The sequence below is a fragment of the Micropterus dolomieu genome, linkage group LG03, assembly GCF_021292245.1.
Source record: "Micropterus dolomieu isolate WLL.071019.BEF.003 ecotype Adirondacks linkage group LG03, ASM2129224v1, whole genome shotgun sequence".
Classification (NCBI taxonomy): domain Eukaryota; kingdom Metazoa; phylum Chordata; class Actinopteri; order Centrarchiformes; family Centrarchidae; genus Micropterus; species Micropterus dolomieu.
In genome coordinates this window covers 28,735,262-28,753,978 of record NC_060152.1, presented here as the reverse complement: position 1 = coordinate 28,753,978, position 18,717 = coordinate 28,735,262, and the positions used below count along the sequence as shown (strand labels likewise).

Below are 18,717 nucleotides of genomic sequence, written 5' to 3'. Positions count from 1 at the left end.
TGTCGTAAGTGAGGTCTGGGAAGTTTACTAAGACATTGTTTCTGGGAAGGTATGTTGTTTTTCAGATGAATTATTTCATTGAAATGTCAAAGCAAACTGTGTGCATGGCTCAATACCAGTCAGAGTAAAAGTATCTGTTTTGCTTTTTGTGATTTGGGTGAACTGACCCTTTAAAAAAAACATTTGACCCTAAACTAACTTCCAACCTTTGAACCAAGTTGAGTGTTTACCTGTTTTGGTGTGTTTGTGTGACTTTCTCAGTGTGTATACAGTACATGTACACTTTGCAAACACCAATGCACATGCTCAGTATGCCATTGATATGTGCATGTGTACATGCTTGACTGCTTGTGAAGTGTGCCATATGGCCTTTGCACAGTGCACCCTTGCAGTACACTTGCAGCATAGTGTACTGTAGGTTCATGTTTTCTGTGAAGCATACACCCAGCATATCTGTACATGTTTTTACCTTGTGGTAGTCCTGCTCCAGTCTGGAGTCAGAGCCTGCTCCCTGTTTGTACTTGTTCATCTTCAGTTTCATCTGTCTGGTCCTCTCCTCCATGTCCATACCTAAGCACAGATACAGGAGATGGTCAGACGAGGGCTGATGCAGTGAGGAAGGCCGGATGGAGGGACATACTGTTATGGTGAGAGACAAGCTTCTGCTGAGCTATGAGCCATGAGCTGTGACAAGGAGAGATCTAATGGGAAAAAGCTGAATGGTTTGCTGTATTAACACAAACAAAAACACAAGCACAAACAAAACATACTGACTGGTAAAGGCAAGCTGGGTAACACTAAACAGATCTACATTTGTAACCAGTTTTCACTGTTCAAGGCTTATTTACATTTATGGAAGATTTCGATTAAAATGTTCTTTTTAATTGACTGAATAATAATCAAATAGCACAATTTATTGATTCCTACTATATAGCGTGGATGCTTTGGGCACTAATACTACAGTAAACAAAATGTACAACTTCCAACATGCCAGTCCTTTGACACCAAATTAAATTACTGATTAATCCAACTAAATGGCCAAGGTATTCCTCTCTACTCAAACTGAAACTCTTACAGAATTTTCTCATTTCAGTGCTTTGTAAAATCAACACATCATCTTGCTTGCCCATCTTGTCTCCTCCTAAACTCAAATTTGCGCAATTTGGTAATAATGCCACTACATCAGCTATGCACATTTTATGTAACTAAAAAGAAAATAAGACACCAGAATAATAGCTCATGACAAATACTTTATGCAGAAACTGCTACATATGATCTTCTCTGCAAAAACATTTGCAAAAACAGCTTTCAATCACCACCAAATTAGGACTTTCCTGCATTTCCATTCTCTCCACTTGCTCTATGTCTCTACTTGTGTGTCATTTGATGGTAATGATAAAGTGACAGTGAATGCACATGTATAAGTGCCATGCGCACATACAGCTTCACATACACACACGCACACAAAGAAAAGCCATACAAGCTGAGAGCAAATGAATGACTGCAAAGGTGAGGCAATGTGAAGTTTTCTCATACAATGGTGCTCATTCTCTGCCTCTCTTGGTTAATTGTTACTGTTACTACACTGCTGAAGTAACATCTCACAGCCTACATACTTTCACGCCTTTAGTTCTATCCAAAATCCAAAAAATTCAGACAACTGCTTGTCACACCATATCAGTTATTGTTTTGAACATGTTTGCCTAATATATATTTTGCAGTCATGCTACTTTTTAAGTTACAGTGCTGACGGAAAGTAGGAGGACAGTGTTCGTTGTGATGACTCTGTCTCCCAGATTATTGGTTTGAAATGAAACAAAGGTGTTAAAGCTACAACCTTCAGCTTGAGTAAGGGGTCAAGAGAGGAGCGAGATGGAGCTTGCAGTGACAGCGTGTAAAGCCAGAATATTTTCAGAATATATCTAACTTATGTGGTGGTATATTTCCACCAAGTTTTTTATTGATTGTTTGAACAGTGGAAAGATGAACCAAGATAATTTTGGTGAGTTTTATTCAGTTTCTGTTGAGTTTGAATTAAGTGTGTTTTACGAGTTAATAAGGCAATTAGTTTGGTCGAAGAGAGAAACTTCAATTCAGAAGGTGTCCGGTTGTATTTTTCTGTTTGATAAGGAAAAAAATTTTGTGAGATTATATTGTTTATATTAACTAAAAAAGCCAAGAGAGCTTGTGTAATGTAGCTAACTTGCTGCTCGCGTAAATCTCCCATCTGAAACTACCACTGAACTATACTATGGGACTATTGCCTCTTGAGTAGGGAAGGGTATTGCTACTTTATACTTTTATGGTATCAACCAAAACAGCCCACTATCAAGTAGAATTGAAACGTCTCCAGTCAAACGAATACTTTATTCGATACTTTTTGTGACCAGATCACAGCAAAAAAATACTATTTGTATGGTTTCGCTTGCAGCCAAACACGCAAGCAACACACTGAAAGAAAGAGAAGACCACGCCGTTTTTCTCCCTTATGTACCATAAACTGTATAAAAAAAGGCCTGCATTCTTGAAAGTCCATGCAGGATATTAACAGCCGCTCACCTTCGGCTGCAGTCTCAGGCATGTTCGTCACTATTGCAAGTTTATCACTTCAAGCTTGGCTTTCGTTGGTTTCATCTTCTGGTATCATTTAACACTTCTCTGTACATTTTTATTTGCTCATCAATTAAACGCTTTTGTGGCGCAGAAGCAATCATCTGATTGTCCTCACAGAGCTTCCGGCTGCAGTTGCGGCTGCTTCAGGTGTGGTTGGTTTGATCGGCTGTACATGCAGATTCCCATTTCCTCTGTTTGTGAGTCTTTAGTGTAGTTAAGTGACTTGCTTAAACAGACTCCTTACTCGTTTTATACTTGTTACTGTCTGTTTTGGAGGTTTGCGACTCACCAATACAGGAAAAAGCACTTGCAGAGATCTTTCAATTCAGTTTATTGATTGAAATTTAACAAAATAATTTGTCTTTGTTTACTTTCAACACAAATACCTTAAATTCGTTTCCCACAACTTATTTGGTCTCTAAACTATTTCACTCCTCCTCTCATTCAAATATAATTTTTTTCGCAAGCTATAGTTTACTACCTGTGAGGATGAACTAATTAGAATTAGGAGGATGTGATACAATTTCCCAATACTTTTTATGTAACAGTTATTTGAAACAAACAAAAAAAAAAATGGATAAACTTGCTTGTCTATAACAACGAAAAATAGGCTACCAATTCACTACTATGGCTTAAAGATGGCCTTTTATACAAGGTATTGAATGAAGTATTCTTTTGGTATCGGTATCAATTTAATGGTACTGGAATCGTAAAAGCCCTATTCTTGAGGTACAAAGAGGTATTACAAAACAGTATGGGCTGACACTACCTAATTAGCATGTTTACTTCAGTATATATCTCTGCAACACAATATATAGACGTCAATGACCCTACACTACTTTGTTGAATGTTAAATCTCTTAAATCTGTACACACTGCAGCTTTAAAGAAATAAAGGTTTAAAGGTTTTTTGACATGAGTGATACCACTCTCATGTCTGTATGGTAAATAAGCAGCTGGAGTCATACACTGACAACAAGTTTTTTCTAGGTAGAAAATAACAGTGTCTCATGTTAAGACCTGATTAAGACCTGAAAGAACTGCAGTTGCGCGAGCATGACCATGCTTCTATGAACTGTACGCATACACGGTCTGTTTGCAGCAAAATAAAGAGTGAGAAATGACAAAGACGCCAGAAGCATCCTCTACAGAACAAATAAGAGCACAAACGGCACCAGAGAATGCGAGCGAAGCAGGAAAAGAAAAGACGGTTGAGGTGAGGGAATGTGGGAGGGGGGACAGCAAGCCAGGAAGATGTACAGAGAGAATAAAAGTAGGAGAAGAAGAAGAAGAGGGGGCTGAGTCAGACAAGAAAGAAGGTGAAGAAGAAGAAGAAGAAGAAGAAGAGGAAGAAGAAGAAGAAGAAGGGACAGACCTGAGTTCGTCCAACTTGGTGAGTCCGTGTCTTCTGGGATCACATCACAGAATGGACAGACACAGACAGAGGAGAGGAAGATGGAGGTGAGAGGATGCACGAAGGGTAAGGGGGAAGACGGAGGAGAAGAAGAAGGGAGGAGGGAGGGTGACGCCATCATCGTGATCACTATGCCAGGTTTGGAGGGTCAGAGTGCGGAGGAAGAGGATGGAGGGTCGGGAGGAGGGAGGGACACAACACAACAACAATACAACACGACAATGACAAAACAACGAGCACAGAACACACAAACAAAATCATAGAGTACACCGAGAACACACAAACTCCACCATGGGCACGGTGAGAAGTCAAAATAGAGCAGGAGGGTGCGCGGCTGGGAGAGGCTGAGGCGGAGGCTAAGAGTTTAGTTATTAGAAATTAGAAAGGGGGGAAAGGTTGGGAAGGTGAGGTTCTGTGCTTTAAAGGAAAAAGAGCTGAAACAGTAAAGAGATGTTAATGTACAGAAACCAGACAGAAGCCCGAGACCTCTGGGGATCGGAGGGGAGAAGAGGGGGAGGAAAGGAGGGTAAAAGGAGAAGTGGATGTCACTTGAGTCTGCATGGGGCAGCTGTGGGGGGACAGCCTGGAAAAATAACATGAAAGAAAGGGGTGGGGGGGACCAGAACAACACAAACTGAAAGCACAGAGCGGCGAGCACACAAAAGAGAGAGCTGACTACCTCACAAAGTTTCAGCAAAAAACATGGAAATTGACCAAAATATCGACGCAACCTCATACACACACACACAGGCATCAGGAACAGTATCTTTCTGAAAGAAGGTTATGCAACAATAAGATCAACCGCTTGCTTTCAGGCAGCTCTGTGGCTTCTGATTACATATTATCCCCATGTTCGTATTATTCATGTCCTTCTTTGCAAATAATCTGAGGAGGAGTTTTTTTTCCCCTTCTTTCTCTCACCAAAGATGAACAGTGCTTGCATTTTGCCAGCCCCAGTTTGTAATCAGCAGTGTCTGTAACTCATCCTCAGAGTCAGGCTGCCCCCTCTGTCCACCACTGTGTTCTCCAGCCTTCCTGCCTAATCCCCATCCTGGAGTCTGAACCTGACAAAACTAACAGTGACAGCCGGGAGGGCAAAAGAAGCACCCTCAGATCAGACTTAATTTTCATACCCCCCTTACACAGAATTTGCATTTAGCTCAATTAGTACTCCATTAGGGTGAATAATGAAGTGTCACATGAATAAAAAGACAATGTGAGACATCTGCCTCACCAGCTTTCATCTCTGTGTGGCAGCTAACATCGTCTCATTAGAGAGTCAAATGATAATCAAGAGTGCAAGTGATTTTTCTCTCCTTACTTCAGCGGCATCATGTAGGTCATTAGGATAAGAGAGTGATATATTAAGACAGAGATGGGAGTGAAAACCAGAACAAGTCAGTGTGGAAAGTCTCCTGTGGTCTGTGGGTTGGTACAGTATCATATTTAACCCAACAGCCCCTGAATGACAGCATTATTACAAAACTACAGACCGCAGCTGCCGACACAATAGCAAGTAAATCACAGTGTCACAAACAATAACAAATGGTGACTCAGATAATGAGCTGGAGGATGTTCCCAAAAATTCAGCTTTCACTCTACAGAGGTATCTACATTTGCACAACAGGCAATGCTAGCATGGGTCAGGGTCAGTATTATGTTTCTAATGTGAACAGTTAAAGCAGTCTCTGTGAAGAATCGTGTTTTAAAAATCTAGTTCTGGTTTTATCTTACTAAAATAAAGGACTCAACATACAACATGATTTTCAGAACAATATCATCCTAAATGTACGCATTAATCCTTATATCTTATCGTCTCTAACAGAGATTCTTATCTTCCCCTCATCATCCCTTACATTTCACTAGCTTATATTTCGGTCATTGTCAGGCATTTGGTTCTTTTGTAGGTTCAGTAACATTGTTGGTGGTGGTGGTGTGTGGGCTTGTTGTGGAGCACAGAATAAATGACTGGTATGGGAAAACAATGAACAATAGGTAGTAGTGAGGGGTGGGATTAAAACTCCCCCAATGTACACACTGTTGAGAATGCCTTGACCAGCCTTGAGATAGCTCCCAGTGTGAAAGTAACATGTCAGTTAGCCTTTCCAGGATAGATAAATTCTGAAAAAAAAGACGCACAGGCGAGGACAAAGAGAGCAACAGAGAACCAGGGAGTTTAAAGAGAGACGAGGGCTGAGTAAGAGATGACCACACGTGGTGAAGGTTCATTACGGCAGCGGGAGGCAGAGGCTTTACGTCTGATCTGCTGCATGCCTATGGAAACTTAAAGTATTAAAGTAAGTACTTTAAGTTTGCCCTGTTTTTCTGAATCAAAGAGATTATTATCTCAGGATTCTGTGAAAGGTTGTCATGAAAAAAAATCATTACCTTGAGGGCTTGATTTCGTGGAAGCAAACATGTCCCATACTTTGGCAGGTAATATGTAACTAATACCCTACCTGTACTGACATAGCACAGTTGGAGGTCCAGGCTTCTTGCAGGACTTTAATTCAGAAAAACAAGGCAGGTTTTTTTCATGAAAACTTTAATCAGAATTCTGAGATAATAATCTTGTTAATTCAGAAAAACAAGGCAATTTTTTTTCTCAAGTAGATGCATTACTCTTCTGTATGCACCAAATGGAGATCCACTAGGCCTTGTAAACCCACAACACCAGACTACACATTTCATGCAGGTCACAGCGACATAATTATCAGTGAAACACTATCTGGATGGTGAAAAGCCAAATCTTTTAATGTCACTGTGTGTAAAATAATAAATAAAATGTTAAATATGCTCATAAAATCAGAAGCAGCTGACATAAATGTTTGTGCTGTGCTAACAACAGATCAGATCCAGTGGGCATAATGTATCAGCAAGTGACTTCGCAGGTTAATATAAATTAGGCTTAATATAAAGGGAGTTTTGAATTAAGTGTTTCCATGGAAGCCTATTAAGTCAATACTGGTTAACTTGCAATACATCCATGGATGGTTGTTCATTAAATCTGTTTTAGTATGACAAAAACGCATCTTTTGTTTAGGTAATGAAATGTGTTGTGCTTTACCAAATCAATTTACTAAATAAGTTTTCAAACTCTTTTGATGATGAAGAAATCAATGTCTACAGAAACATCAGCTCCATCAGTTCCAGCTGCACTGCAAAACCACACCAAGGAGGAAGAGAGCGAAAAACAGAAGGACGCCATCCAGAGGATGACCAGGGAAACTTCATGTTAATCATTTTAAATAATCATACTGGCCCATCATAATATATGAAACGAGCTCTCCTGCTTAAAACAAAACAAAAACACCAGCTTCCACTGTACATTGTCCAGGTCTGACTTTGGTGAGGCTTAAATCCATCTGATAAAGAGTCCACACACACTGTGAAGAACAGCGCAGAAAGCCTCTTCAAGAGCAGATCACTTTGATAGAATATTAAGACTTTGATGGTGCATCCCTTTGTATGAGCCCACGAATAAGAAACAACTGACCATCTTTTCTTACTCTATAGTAAACACTGTTCACATGATGAATTTCACTTTTACTTTGAAAATCTGGTGATGAAAGGTCATTTTAAGGCAGCTCTCAAGAAGTTCTCTTAGAGGAGCTGTTCCCCAATACTTTAATTCAATTTGTCTCAGTTCTTACAGCCCTTAACTTTTTTTTAAACGATTTTTTACCTAGCAGCATCTAAAAACTTTTTTAATTTAAATAGGTATATAGGACAACACATATGAATATCTGCAGCTATAACGCAGCTTGGTTGGTTAAAAAATGTATATCTACTGTCCAGTTTTGTTTATGTGACACCTGGTCTTAAAATCATTCACTTTGAAGCTAACATAGTAATACATGACTAAGCAGATTCTGTGCTTTGTTACTTCAAATGGTTGATGATGAATACACTACTGGCTGATTGAGTCCTCACAGTTATGGTACAGACTTGCCACAAGGCCTAACATACACAGCAGACATACAGCCTTGACAAGACGAGCCATTAGCAGCATTTTGTTTGGGTGGCCAACGACATTTTGAAAGTGGTTTCATTTCTTAAGAACTCTGCTATTGGTTAAGCCATGACAAGGCTCCACCTCATCACCATGATGCACTTTTCGGTAAGGACAGATTAAATAAACTGGTGTCAAATATCACATCCGTGGTGCAGGGGCCGACGGAGACCTGTCGAGCTTACCTAGCCCGTCTGACAGTGGCCTTTGATCTTCACAGTGGAATGACACGAGGCCAGATGGGGGCTGTTCCATTACTACCGTATGAAGTGCATCTCATACAGCGTTTCATGACCCGGGTATGGACTTCCTATGTTCATGGATTCCCTATGACTGATTGTGAAAAAGGTCTAATACTCCATCAAAGTGAAATATGGCTTTTAAAGTGTCAGAAATCCACACCCAGACCAACCAACCTGTGTCAGGGAGGGAGGGGTGTGGCTGTGTCCCTCCATCAGACAAAGAGCCATTCAGCCCTCGCTGCTGGTCCTCCCATGTCACTTCTACAGCAAGACACACACACACACACACACATATATATAGACACACACACACAGACACACACACTGGTTTGCACCTTACAGGACTCTTAGGGACGATTATGAGGAGAACTTTTTTGCACAAAATAATTCAGATTTCATTACCTTTTATAACACAATTTACAAATCAAAACCAAAATGCGTGTCTTTTACAGTGATAACAAAGACCAGAGGTAAGGATTGGTAAGAATAAAAAAAGACCTCTTTGCCACAGCAGCACTGAAATCATGGACAGCTCATCATCAAACATAATGAACTTTGCTCCATCTGCTGGCCAACAGAGGTAACAGTCTAAAATTTTCTAAGAAATGAGATACTGTACTCTGCAGTATTTCTACAGCAGGGTAAAATGCACACACGTCAAGAAATACTAAACTTAATTATAATTTGTTGAGATGTGATTATTTATTTATGTTATTAACAATGTTTGGAAGAAAACTGAGTATATATGACTGTAATTGCCCGTTTTAAGGGAGTCTTGTTCCGGGCGTGTGTGTGTGTGTGTGTGTGTATGTGTCCAATAATCCATGTCTAATTAAAATGATTGGCAATTTCACATTGGGAATGGAGAGCTCTGTCTTTGTGAGGTGGAGCTGAGCAGAATTAATTTCTATCAAAGTAGAGGGCAGATTAGGGCCTTACTGGAGCCAGAGAAGGACAGACGAGCAGAGATCACGACAGCACTCTGTACATATTAACATCAGCTTCAACCCTCTAATTTGATCACTCCAAATCAACTCAATAGGAATTAACCGCACTCAGTCTACATAACAGAAGAAGTGTGGACAAAGGGAAGTTTGAATAAAGAACTGCATAAATGTGCTATGGCAAATAAGAAGGAGGAGTCACTAAGAGTACCAAAGTATCAAGAATCACAGATGCTAGTCATGAAGAACTTGAGTTGACCGAGAAAGCCCACACAGCGAAGTCACACCATCACACTATTCAGAGGACTTGCCTTTCCTCCCATTTACCGGTGGGCCTTGGGGTTTTTCCTCACAGTCTGCTGCTATTAGAGAGACAGATGGAGGCTCATGAAATGATGGCACTCTGAAACCTTATACTGCTACTGTAAGTCACATTAATATGGCAGCTCATACTGTACGTGCTCAAACACAGATGCACATACACCCACAGATCCACGCACAAACACACTGCTATCCCAACATACTGAAGTAGTACTAGTACTAGTTAGCATATAAAAGCCACTACACAAAAATGTTGTGAACTTTTGGTTACTAATACTGTACAATTGCACCACGCTGTGTTAAGTTACTATATTCATAAAGCAACATCCAACTTTCTTACAGCAGCATTTGGCCTACAGAATATCACTCCAGAACAATGATTATAGACAATTTAAAAACAGACTGTGGCTTTTTGGAAACCTTACACTGAGTATGCGCTGAGTCAGTCAGCAGTATAACTATGGCAGTGTTGAGTAATAGCACCACACAGTCAAAAGACAGAAGCACGCCACATAAACAGATGGGAAAGTAGGAAGTGGAAACTGTGGGGAACTCCAGTTTCTGCCAACAGTCTGGCCATTCATTAAAGCCTGTGGATGAACGTACTGTACATCAACACATACTGTACATTACTCTCATCCAAAAAACAAAGCAAGGTCCTAACAGAGCTTGTCCTTTTAATATTTAATTCATTTTCATGGTGAATAATAAAAAAATGGATTTTTTAAAAACTCTTCAGGAACAGTGTTTCTGAATGGAACATAAAGCAGCATCACATACTTGAAGAAAATGGAGAAAAACACATTGCTTCACCACAAGGTTAATGCCTGTTTCTGTAGTGATAAACACACCTGGGCGACCATTTTGGGCTTGAGTTGCCCCGTACTCCTCCCCTTTTCCCTCTTAGGAGTTGCCACACATAAACAAGATGACATACAAGACAATTAGATATATGCATGTGTGGGGTATGACTAAACTTTGAAGTACAGCAGCGAGACAAAACATTAGCAGGTTTATTAACAGTCCAGCTCTTTTCTCAGATCAGCGGGGGGCAATACTATGGATCCAGTCTATAGGAAAAGCTTCATACACACACATACACAGACATTTGCATTACATAAGCTCAGTGCTACATGGCTCTGTGGGAGCTACAGCACAAGGTCAGATCAATAACTCCCCCTCACACTGCCACTGTCCTGAAAGGAACAGAAGAGAGGGAGAGAGAGAGAGGAGACACAAACATAATGAAAGAAAGGAGGAGAGAGAGAAGCGAGAAAGAATAGACTGCCTGACAAAAGAGGAAAAAGTAAAGAAACAAGAGATTGGAGTGACGGAGAGATCCAGACAGAGGGAGCTTCAGAGTGATAAAAAGATGCAGATACAGAAGGAGGAGGACTGAGAGAGAGAAAGCAAAGGAGAGAGAGAGAGAGACAGGGGCTAGTTGGCTGGTGTGCTGAAGACAGGGAAAGCCCTCATGGACTCTGACAATGATGAAAGAGTTCTGCAAGTGCTTTGACAAGTTCTCCAGATCTGCCTGAGCCCTTTCCCCTCTTCTATATCTTTGTCCCAGCCTTCGATCAATTCAAAGCTACAACATTCTTTGTTTGTCGCTGTGTCTGATTCAATAATCATTGCCTTCATCACAGTTCTTCTTAAAGTACACATCACAAGTCGTTACAACACTTAACATTTCTTAAAGGACAAGAACAAATATGACTTCAAATGTCACTTTGTAGTTGGGAAGATGAGAGACTCTTACGCCTTAATGACAGTTCAAAGCCTTGAGTATTTAGTTGATACAGAACGTAAAACATTATTTTGGCTTTGGTGAAGTATCTCAGCAGTCCAGATAGTTAAAATAAATCAATAACTCCCAGACAAAAAAAAAATAAAAAATCTAGAGTAATACTGTAACAAAACATTTGGCTACATTTGAACATAACACTGGCACAATCAAAAGTAGGCTCCAGACAGACCTACAGGTATGTACAACACGATGGCACAGGACATCAAAACTGTACATTAAACACAGCTGCAACAGAGGGAGGGTTCAAGGAGTAAGCTATGCCTCCAGTGAACCCAGCTACCCGCCGTTGCAGACAGGGTTTTGGCCTTCAGAGTAAGGTGCGGCTCAACCAGCACTCCCTGTCTGAAAGACTAAACCCATGCATTCAGGTACAGACCTTCACAAGGCTCTGTTCCTTCGTCTCCATCTTCTGAGAGAGAAATGGAAAAGGAACCGAGTAGAGATGTTATGGATGGAGGGCAAAGGTAAACACCAATGAAGCATAGAACAACAGACAAATCCTTGCTGATATGATCTAAAGCTTATACTGAAATATTCCATCTGCAAATAATAATCCCTCCTGAGAGTCAGTAACTGCTGTAAAACCAAAGCTCTTCCTCAGCCCCAATCAGTTGGGCCACCAAATAAAAACTATGTCATTATAAGATACTGAACAAAAACACACATTGGCACTACTATAACGATGTCTTCACTCAATAGACATCTTAATTTCTCTTCACAGACAGCAAACCTGTAATATAAATAGAAAACAACCAGTTGGCTTACTTCTGTCTTTCCCCGTGGGTGGAAGCTGTGGGAGTTGCCGTCCTCGTCTACTGGACATGGGGGTACTGGTGGGACTGGTCTGGACTGATCCACTACGAGGATGTGCCCTACATGACAAAAGGTAGTGGACAATGGGGTGAGGCACAAATTAGGATGAGATCTGATGGTGGATGCAGGGCCTGGCCATGTCACCCCCATATCACAGTGTGAGAAAAGTAAAGGAGTTTTCAAAAAAGGGAAGTTTGATTGCAGAAACCAAAGTTCATCGTAATCCAGTAAATCTTTTTTAATGGGAGACCCATGCATGATTTAATCAACTTACGTTGGATCATATTAATAATTTAGCATACAGTCTATGTATCACATTTACTTGTTTTGATGCAGTCAGACTCAATGGGAAACAATCAGTGACAGCAGCTGTACCAACGGAGAAACAATTGTATTTTTTTATAATTTCATGCTGAATTTTCTATGTGACAGTTTACCAGGAAGTGGTTATTTAGTTCCATATAAACCGTTTACAATTTGATCTTGTTTTATATAAAACAAATATTTTCTCATTTAGCAACATATTTCCTGATCAATCTACAAAGTGTCTTGTATCTTCATATATAAAACCAATGCACACAGCAATGATGTTTGGCACATGGCATGAGAGTGGAGGGATACATCAACTGTAGGGAACTGAGCTGCAATAAAAGATGCCGGGTGTGAATCGCATGTACAGTCGACTCATCAAGCTGCAAGGAGAGAAGAGTTCAATGCAGAAACAGCAGACCAGTGCGACCATGCGTTCAGACTGTCCCCAAAAGGCTTCAACTCATAGCAAAAAAAAAGAAAGAAAAAGAAAACAAAATGCCATCACAGAACAAACTGTATCAGTTGATGTTAGTAATGAAATCGAAGGAAAATGTCGGCCCATCACTGCTATACTAACGCAAGCATATGAGCAGTGTGTTCCAAATTAAAACGAAGTCAGCACGCTATCTGCGGTGTCGGAACTGACGTGCCTGGGACATGTGTAAAGAAAACACAGCACCGGTGCTTTTGGGGACAAAACAGAAAGTGGCTAGGCGGGTGGTGGGGTACTCGTGATGTGAAGGGGGGTGAGGTGAGGTGAGAAGAGGTGAGGTGAGGTAGGGAAGCAGGGTATTGGGAGGGTGGGAGGCAGGTGGTGGTTATGTGGTTTTTCTGGTTCATTGTGTGAGTTAGTCAGGCTCGTGGGTGAGTGGGAGCTCATGAGAGTGGAACTGGTTTAGTTCTACAAAGGTTTTAGTTATGCAAACATTTAGCTGAGGTAAGTAAGGCTGCTCTGGGGGCAGAAATGATCTTATTGGTTGATTTGAACCTCAGTGTTGGAGTAAAATAACCAGAGATTTTCAAAGTAGTTAGTTAGCTAGACTTGTAGAATAGCAAAAACTATTGATTAATTTGTTACTATGATAGGCAACGAGTCAGGAGGCTACAAGCTTACCTAAAGCCTGAGTTAAGTAGGTAGCTAGGCTAACTGAGTAACTACCTAGATGCTGTAAGTTACAAGAACTCTGTAAGTCTATACTGCATATTCCTAGTTAGCTTTAATGTATTCACTGGGCTTTAGTCTAAAAAATGTGTTTTTTATCTATATATTGATGTTTTAAGCTAATGTTTAAATTATCTCTCCCTCCAGAGTAGTTCTGCCTCAGGGAAATGATTGCACGACTAAAACTCCAGACTGATTCTGTTCTAAGGTGGTTAGCGTCTCCAATCTGGGTCACACCTCGTCAAGGCAGGTGAGGGGGGGGCGGATCTCCCAGATGGCAGAGACGGCATGGACCTCATGAGCGAAGAGTCGTGGGGGCGTTCAGTGGACCGTGAGCGAGATGAGGGGCGCTCTATAGTGGGCCGCTGGTCTGCAGAGCGGGACCTGCTGTGATACTCGTGTCTATCCATGGCTCCGTGGTTCCTACAGAGGTTATTGAGAGATAGGCAGGCACTCAGTCGGGCCCCAGCAGGGCAGGGACAGTATGCTGGCAGGGTGTACAGTACAGAGGGCAAAGAAATTGGCTGCACCCTCAAAACTCCTCCAAAGGTGCATGTGTTTAAGTAACACCTGTTTTGCACGTTTTAACTTATTTACTACAAATCACATATTATACTTTATAGTATTATTTCTGATCATTTTCTCAACATGTTTTGTTAAATTCATTTGTATGGGAATTAAAATGACACTTGCTCTAAGCAGGCCATCAGAATGAACATCATGTATGCTTTATTTGTGGCCAAATTTCAATACACTTGCATGTAGCGTGGGTGCAGATTGTTAAATTTATCTGCTATTAAAATCATATTCACTGTTATGTACAAATACGTTGCCATAAGCTGATTTTCATCCTGTGTTGAAGTGAATGTCTATTTGTAAAGTAGGAAATATTAAACATTAAAGTTTAAAAATATAATACACTAAAGCCTGCTTTGGAAACTGGTCTGACTATATTTGATTTGCGGTAAAATGATTAAAACAAGCAAAAAAAACAGGTACGGTCCTTTCAAGTGAAAAAATTAAATTATTCAGCAACTCTTAGAGAACAGTGGACAAAAAAGATAAAAGGCATAAAAGCCTGTTTCAGCTGTAACAATCTTGATCAAGGGTGCAGAATTGCATGTACAGTTGCATCAGTTTCATTCACAACATCTAAAATATTTGATGAGCACTGAATTTGTCGTTTTGGATTTTGTGAAATGTACATATGGTTTAACTTACATGGAATTTTAACATGTCAGCTTAGTCTATTATTCTCCATTAGTAGCTGAATTATTTAATTTTAAGGGTGAAAAGAGGGCTAGGTGGATCCTGTGTATTATAATTCCTGAATTAATTGTGAAGTCCTCAGGTTATGTAGCAGGGAGCATGTGCTTTCTCTCTAAACGTGGTGAGTGAGTGTTCAGTTGCAAGTAGACTTTGAGGTAGAGTGAAATGTGAGGGAAGAGTGAAGTGTATCTTTACATTGCATTTGGCATGTTATATCTGTTATTTCCTGAAAACGTATTTGTGGCACTGTGAGGATGAAGGCAAATCTCGATGATCTGATGAGCTGCAGGAAAAAAAGCAGGTCAGGTTTCTCAACTCGCAAAACCATGAAAAAGAAGAAAGATTTTTTTTTTCTTAAAACTGCATCACACTGCTCACATTAAAAAGTACAGAAAATATTCAATTTGGCATTTAGACATGATTTGTCACAAGAGAGGTTTTGAGCATGCACACTGGGAAAATGTAAAAAGTTCTTTAAAGTAAAAATTTGTAAATCTTGAGTCATATATTATTCACAATTAATACAACAAACAGTATTTAACTAAATTATTAAAGCATTTTTATTCTGAAGTGCAGAAGGCATGGTGGTGTCTGCACAATACAAATAGGCGAGAGCTGCTTCTAATAAGGCTAACAGACACCAAAAGACTTTTCATTTTAAATCATTACATTGTTTTTTTATTTAGTTTTTAAGAATATGGAAGGAAAACTTTTACTTCGGTCATTTTAGTCATTTGAATTTTACATAGTAAACCAATTTTGTTATAGTCTTGTAGTGTCTGTAGCCTTTTGAAGTTTGAAAAATTGTCCAGTAGAGGAGATGTCCTCTTGGTCTCCAATAGCAAAACAAAGGCTCATCAGTCGGTGACCTTAAGTACCCTTCAACATCATTTACAGTGATGATCAGCATAATCATTGGCGGATTCCCATCGTGAGGTTGTTATGGCCAAGGATTTATGAGTAATGTGAAGGTTATGTCTGTTACAAATCAAACCACTCATCAGGTGTAATTTGATGGATATAGCCATGACATACACATACCGCACTTTGAAATAGCACTGCTCACTATATTCTCACAGGATACAACATCCAAAATATTCATTTTCTGTTCTTGGAAGAGCTGCTGTTTTGATGCTTATACACTCCAGGCTTTGTCCCACTCAAGGTACACTCTGGGACGATGCACCATGAAAAAACATTTTTTCATGTTCTAGGGGGAATCACCTCAACTAGACACTATCCAAGAGGCTGAAATTCCACTAATACTCTCCATTGCTGATCTCTGTCTTCTTTTCCTCTTCCACATGCATTTTGATTCTTTATTCTGCCCTCATTTCTTTTCACTTCTCCCTGCCTGGGTGCAGACAGAAACAAACTGTATCTGTATGAAGAGAGGAGGGAAATATATTCTATTCCTCTGTGGATAACACTAAGATGCCAGATGCTTTCGGTTCTCTATAGGTTTAGACAAAAAGAAAGGGAGAGCAAAGAAGACGGAGAGCTCTCGTTAATGGCTATCTAGGCTATAGGCTGAGCCTGAAGTCGAGCCAAGCTTGGCCTCAGGGAAACTTTGTGACACTTTAATAAAGTAAGTCAGGCTCTCAGGCTGGGTTCTGAGGACTCATCACTTCTTTCCTCCTGGAGAGGAGAGAAATGGCACAAACGTCACGTTATTCCTGACTGAAAGCCAGATGGCAGCAGGCAGAAGATTAAAGACAGAGAAAAGTGGAGTCATTTACAGCGTTTCTCTTTTTATTGGTGCACTAGGATGCTGGCGTGCATCCTGGGGATGGATGGGTGTCAGCAGGCCTTTCTATGCGTGCTTGGAACGGCCCGACAGCCCATTCTGGCCAGACACAAGAAGCCAAAGGGCAAACACAAAATTTACAAAGCTACTGTGCAGCCCAGGGCAATACATCAGAGATGCCATTGTACAGGTGAGCTATAAGCAGCTGCCAATAGCATGTAAAAAAGGACAACACTAAAAATCACACACACCAGTGATCAACATACTGCTGTTGGCATAATGTACATGGGTACATAAACAAGGACATCAACAAAGAAACAGTCAGGTGCTGTCCAGCACTTTACTAAACAACCAGTATACATACAGCTGACATCAGCAACACAGATAGCTCTGAGCCTCAACATACAGAGGCAGTTGTGTATCATTATTTTACATCAACACAACTTCAGAGCTGTGATGACTCAATAACAAAAACCGATATCTGACTGGATATCTTGTTCTGTCATCACAGGTATCACGGATAAATTAAAGACGGACGGGGGACAACTTGAGGAGACCACAAGATGACGGATGCACGGATGCAGCGGCAGTGCACGTCAGTACCTCTCGTAGTCATAGTCGGAAGAGTAGGCACCCTCAGAACGGGTGCGGGCCATCCTAGTGGAACGCAGTAACCTGACTGCTTCTTCTCGGCAGATCGGGTAAAAGCGATGGTTGCGGCTGGCGAGAAAATATCACAACTGGTAAGCATTTAATTTTTTTCCAGCAGAAGGGGAAGTAACAAAGAAAAAAAGAACCTGCAAAGGAAGAAAAGTTGGAGTGCACCTTTTGGATTCCCATTCCAGACTTACTCCACAGTCTTTACATATAAACTGAAGGCTAATATACGCTCCTATACACTGAATGTATCAACATGTTTGCAGGAGAAACCACCTCTGCTGGACAAAACTTCACAACAATAGACCCCTTATCCATTTTCAGTATTGCTATAGTCACTCTTTTTGTGGATAAGATAAGAAGACTAATGAGGAATTTACATGTACATTTTTGAGTGGAATGAGTGGAATGTTTATATGAGAATGACTGAGATGATGAAAAGAGAGAATAAGCAATGCTGATACTGGATAGATGAATGGCCACAGAGTCACTCAATATGTATATATTCACTCATATGTATATATTTGATCTTTTGCAGAAGAAATATATACTTTAACACAACACAACACAACACTGATGGCACTGACAATGGCCAGGTAATATGAAGTAGCACCTCTCCATGTTGTGTGATGCTAAGTTCCCCAATGTAGTGTAGTTACGGTTAGTGGACTTAATGTCAAGTGACTACTATGAGGTTCTTACAGTGCATTGACTATAGTGATAAAAACATGCCATAGTGTCAGTGCCATGTGTTCAACACCCAACTGTAAGATTAGAGTATAAAGTAGTATAGAATGGGTTTGTGGGTTGGAGTTGAGGGGATATTGGGTTGGAAAATGGAGATGCAGTGATGGGGCTTCATGCATGCTCAGGTAAAAGTATACCTGGGGTCCATTTGAGGATCATCAATAGGCTGAGTATGTCTGGTTCGAGGTAGGGTGAGAAAATGGCTGCAACCACATGGAGGAAGGAGAGAAGACAGAGATGGATCTGAGATGGCGCTGAGGAAGAAGCGGAGGAGTAGGAGGAGGAGGAGGAGGACAGAAGAGAGAGAAAAGATTGGAGATAGACAGAATCATAGGCAGACAGATGGATGGGTAATAAAACTGAGGGAGAAAGAATGAGAGATTTCTCAAAGAAGTAGGATGTAAAGACACTGAGAAGGCTCATAGGAAAGGTTGATGTAACAGTTTCAAAGAGGGAAAACAGGCGCGGAAGATAAGAGAGGCTGGGAAATCGGATGGTGAGGAGATGTCTTCCTCAGCTTTACCACACAGACACATGAAAGTGGTACACCAAACACACCAGTAGCATTCATGGAGGAAAGAACAAAACAGCACGGTCCAGACACCTAAACCTGCTTGGTGTCACTTCTACTGGATGATTAAATAGCTTAAGACAATGC

The 18,717-nt window shown here is 40.6% G+C and overlaps 1 protein-coding gene across 1 annotated transcript in view; it reads right to left on the bottom strand.

Annotated features, from left to right (window-relative positions):
* Nucleotides 1-18,717, bottom strand: part of rims2a (regulating synaptic membrane exocytosis 2a) — a 152,575-nt gene that overhangs the window by 36,291 nt on the left and 97,567 nt on the right. The window contains exons 18-21 of the mRNA XM_046044545.1: nt 18,197-18,262; nt 13,877-14,062; nt 12,118-12,224; nt 470-570 (exon numbers count right to left, since the gene is read on the bottom strand). Coding sequence (XP_045900501.1) covers nt 470-570; nt 12,118-12,224; nt 13,877-14,062; nt 18,197-18,262 — 460 coding nt within the window. The remainder of the gene's footprint in view (nt 1-469; nt 571-12,117; nt 12,225-13,876; nt 14,063-18,196; nt 18,263-18,717) is intronic.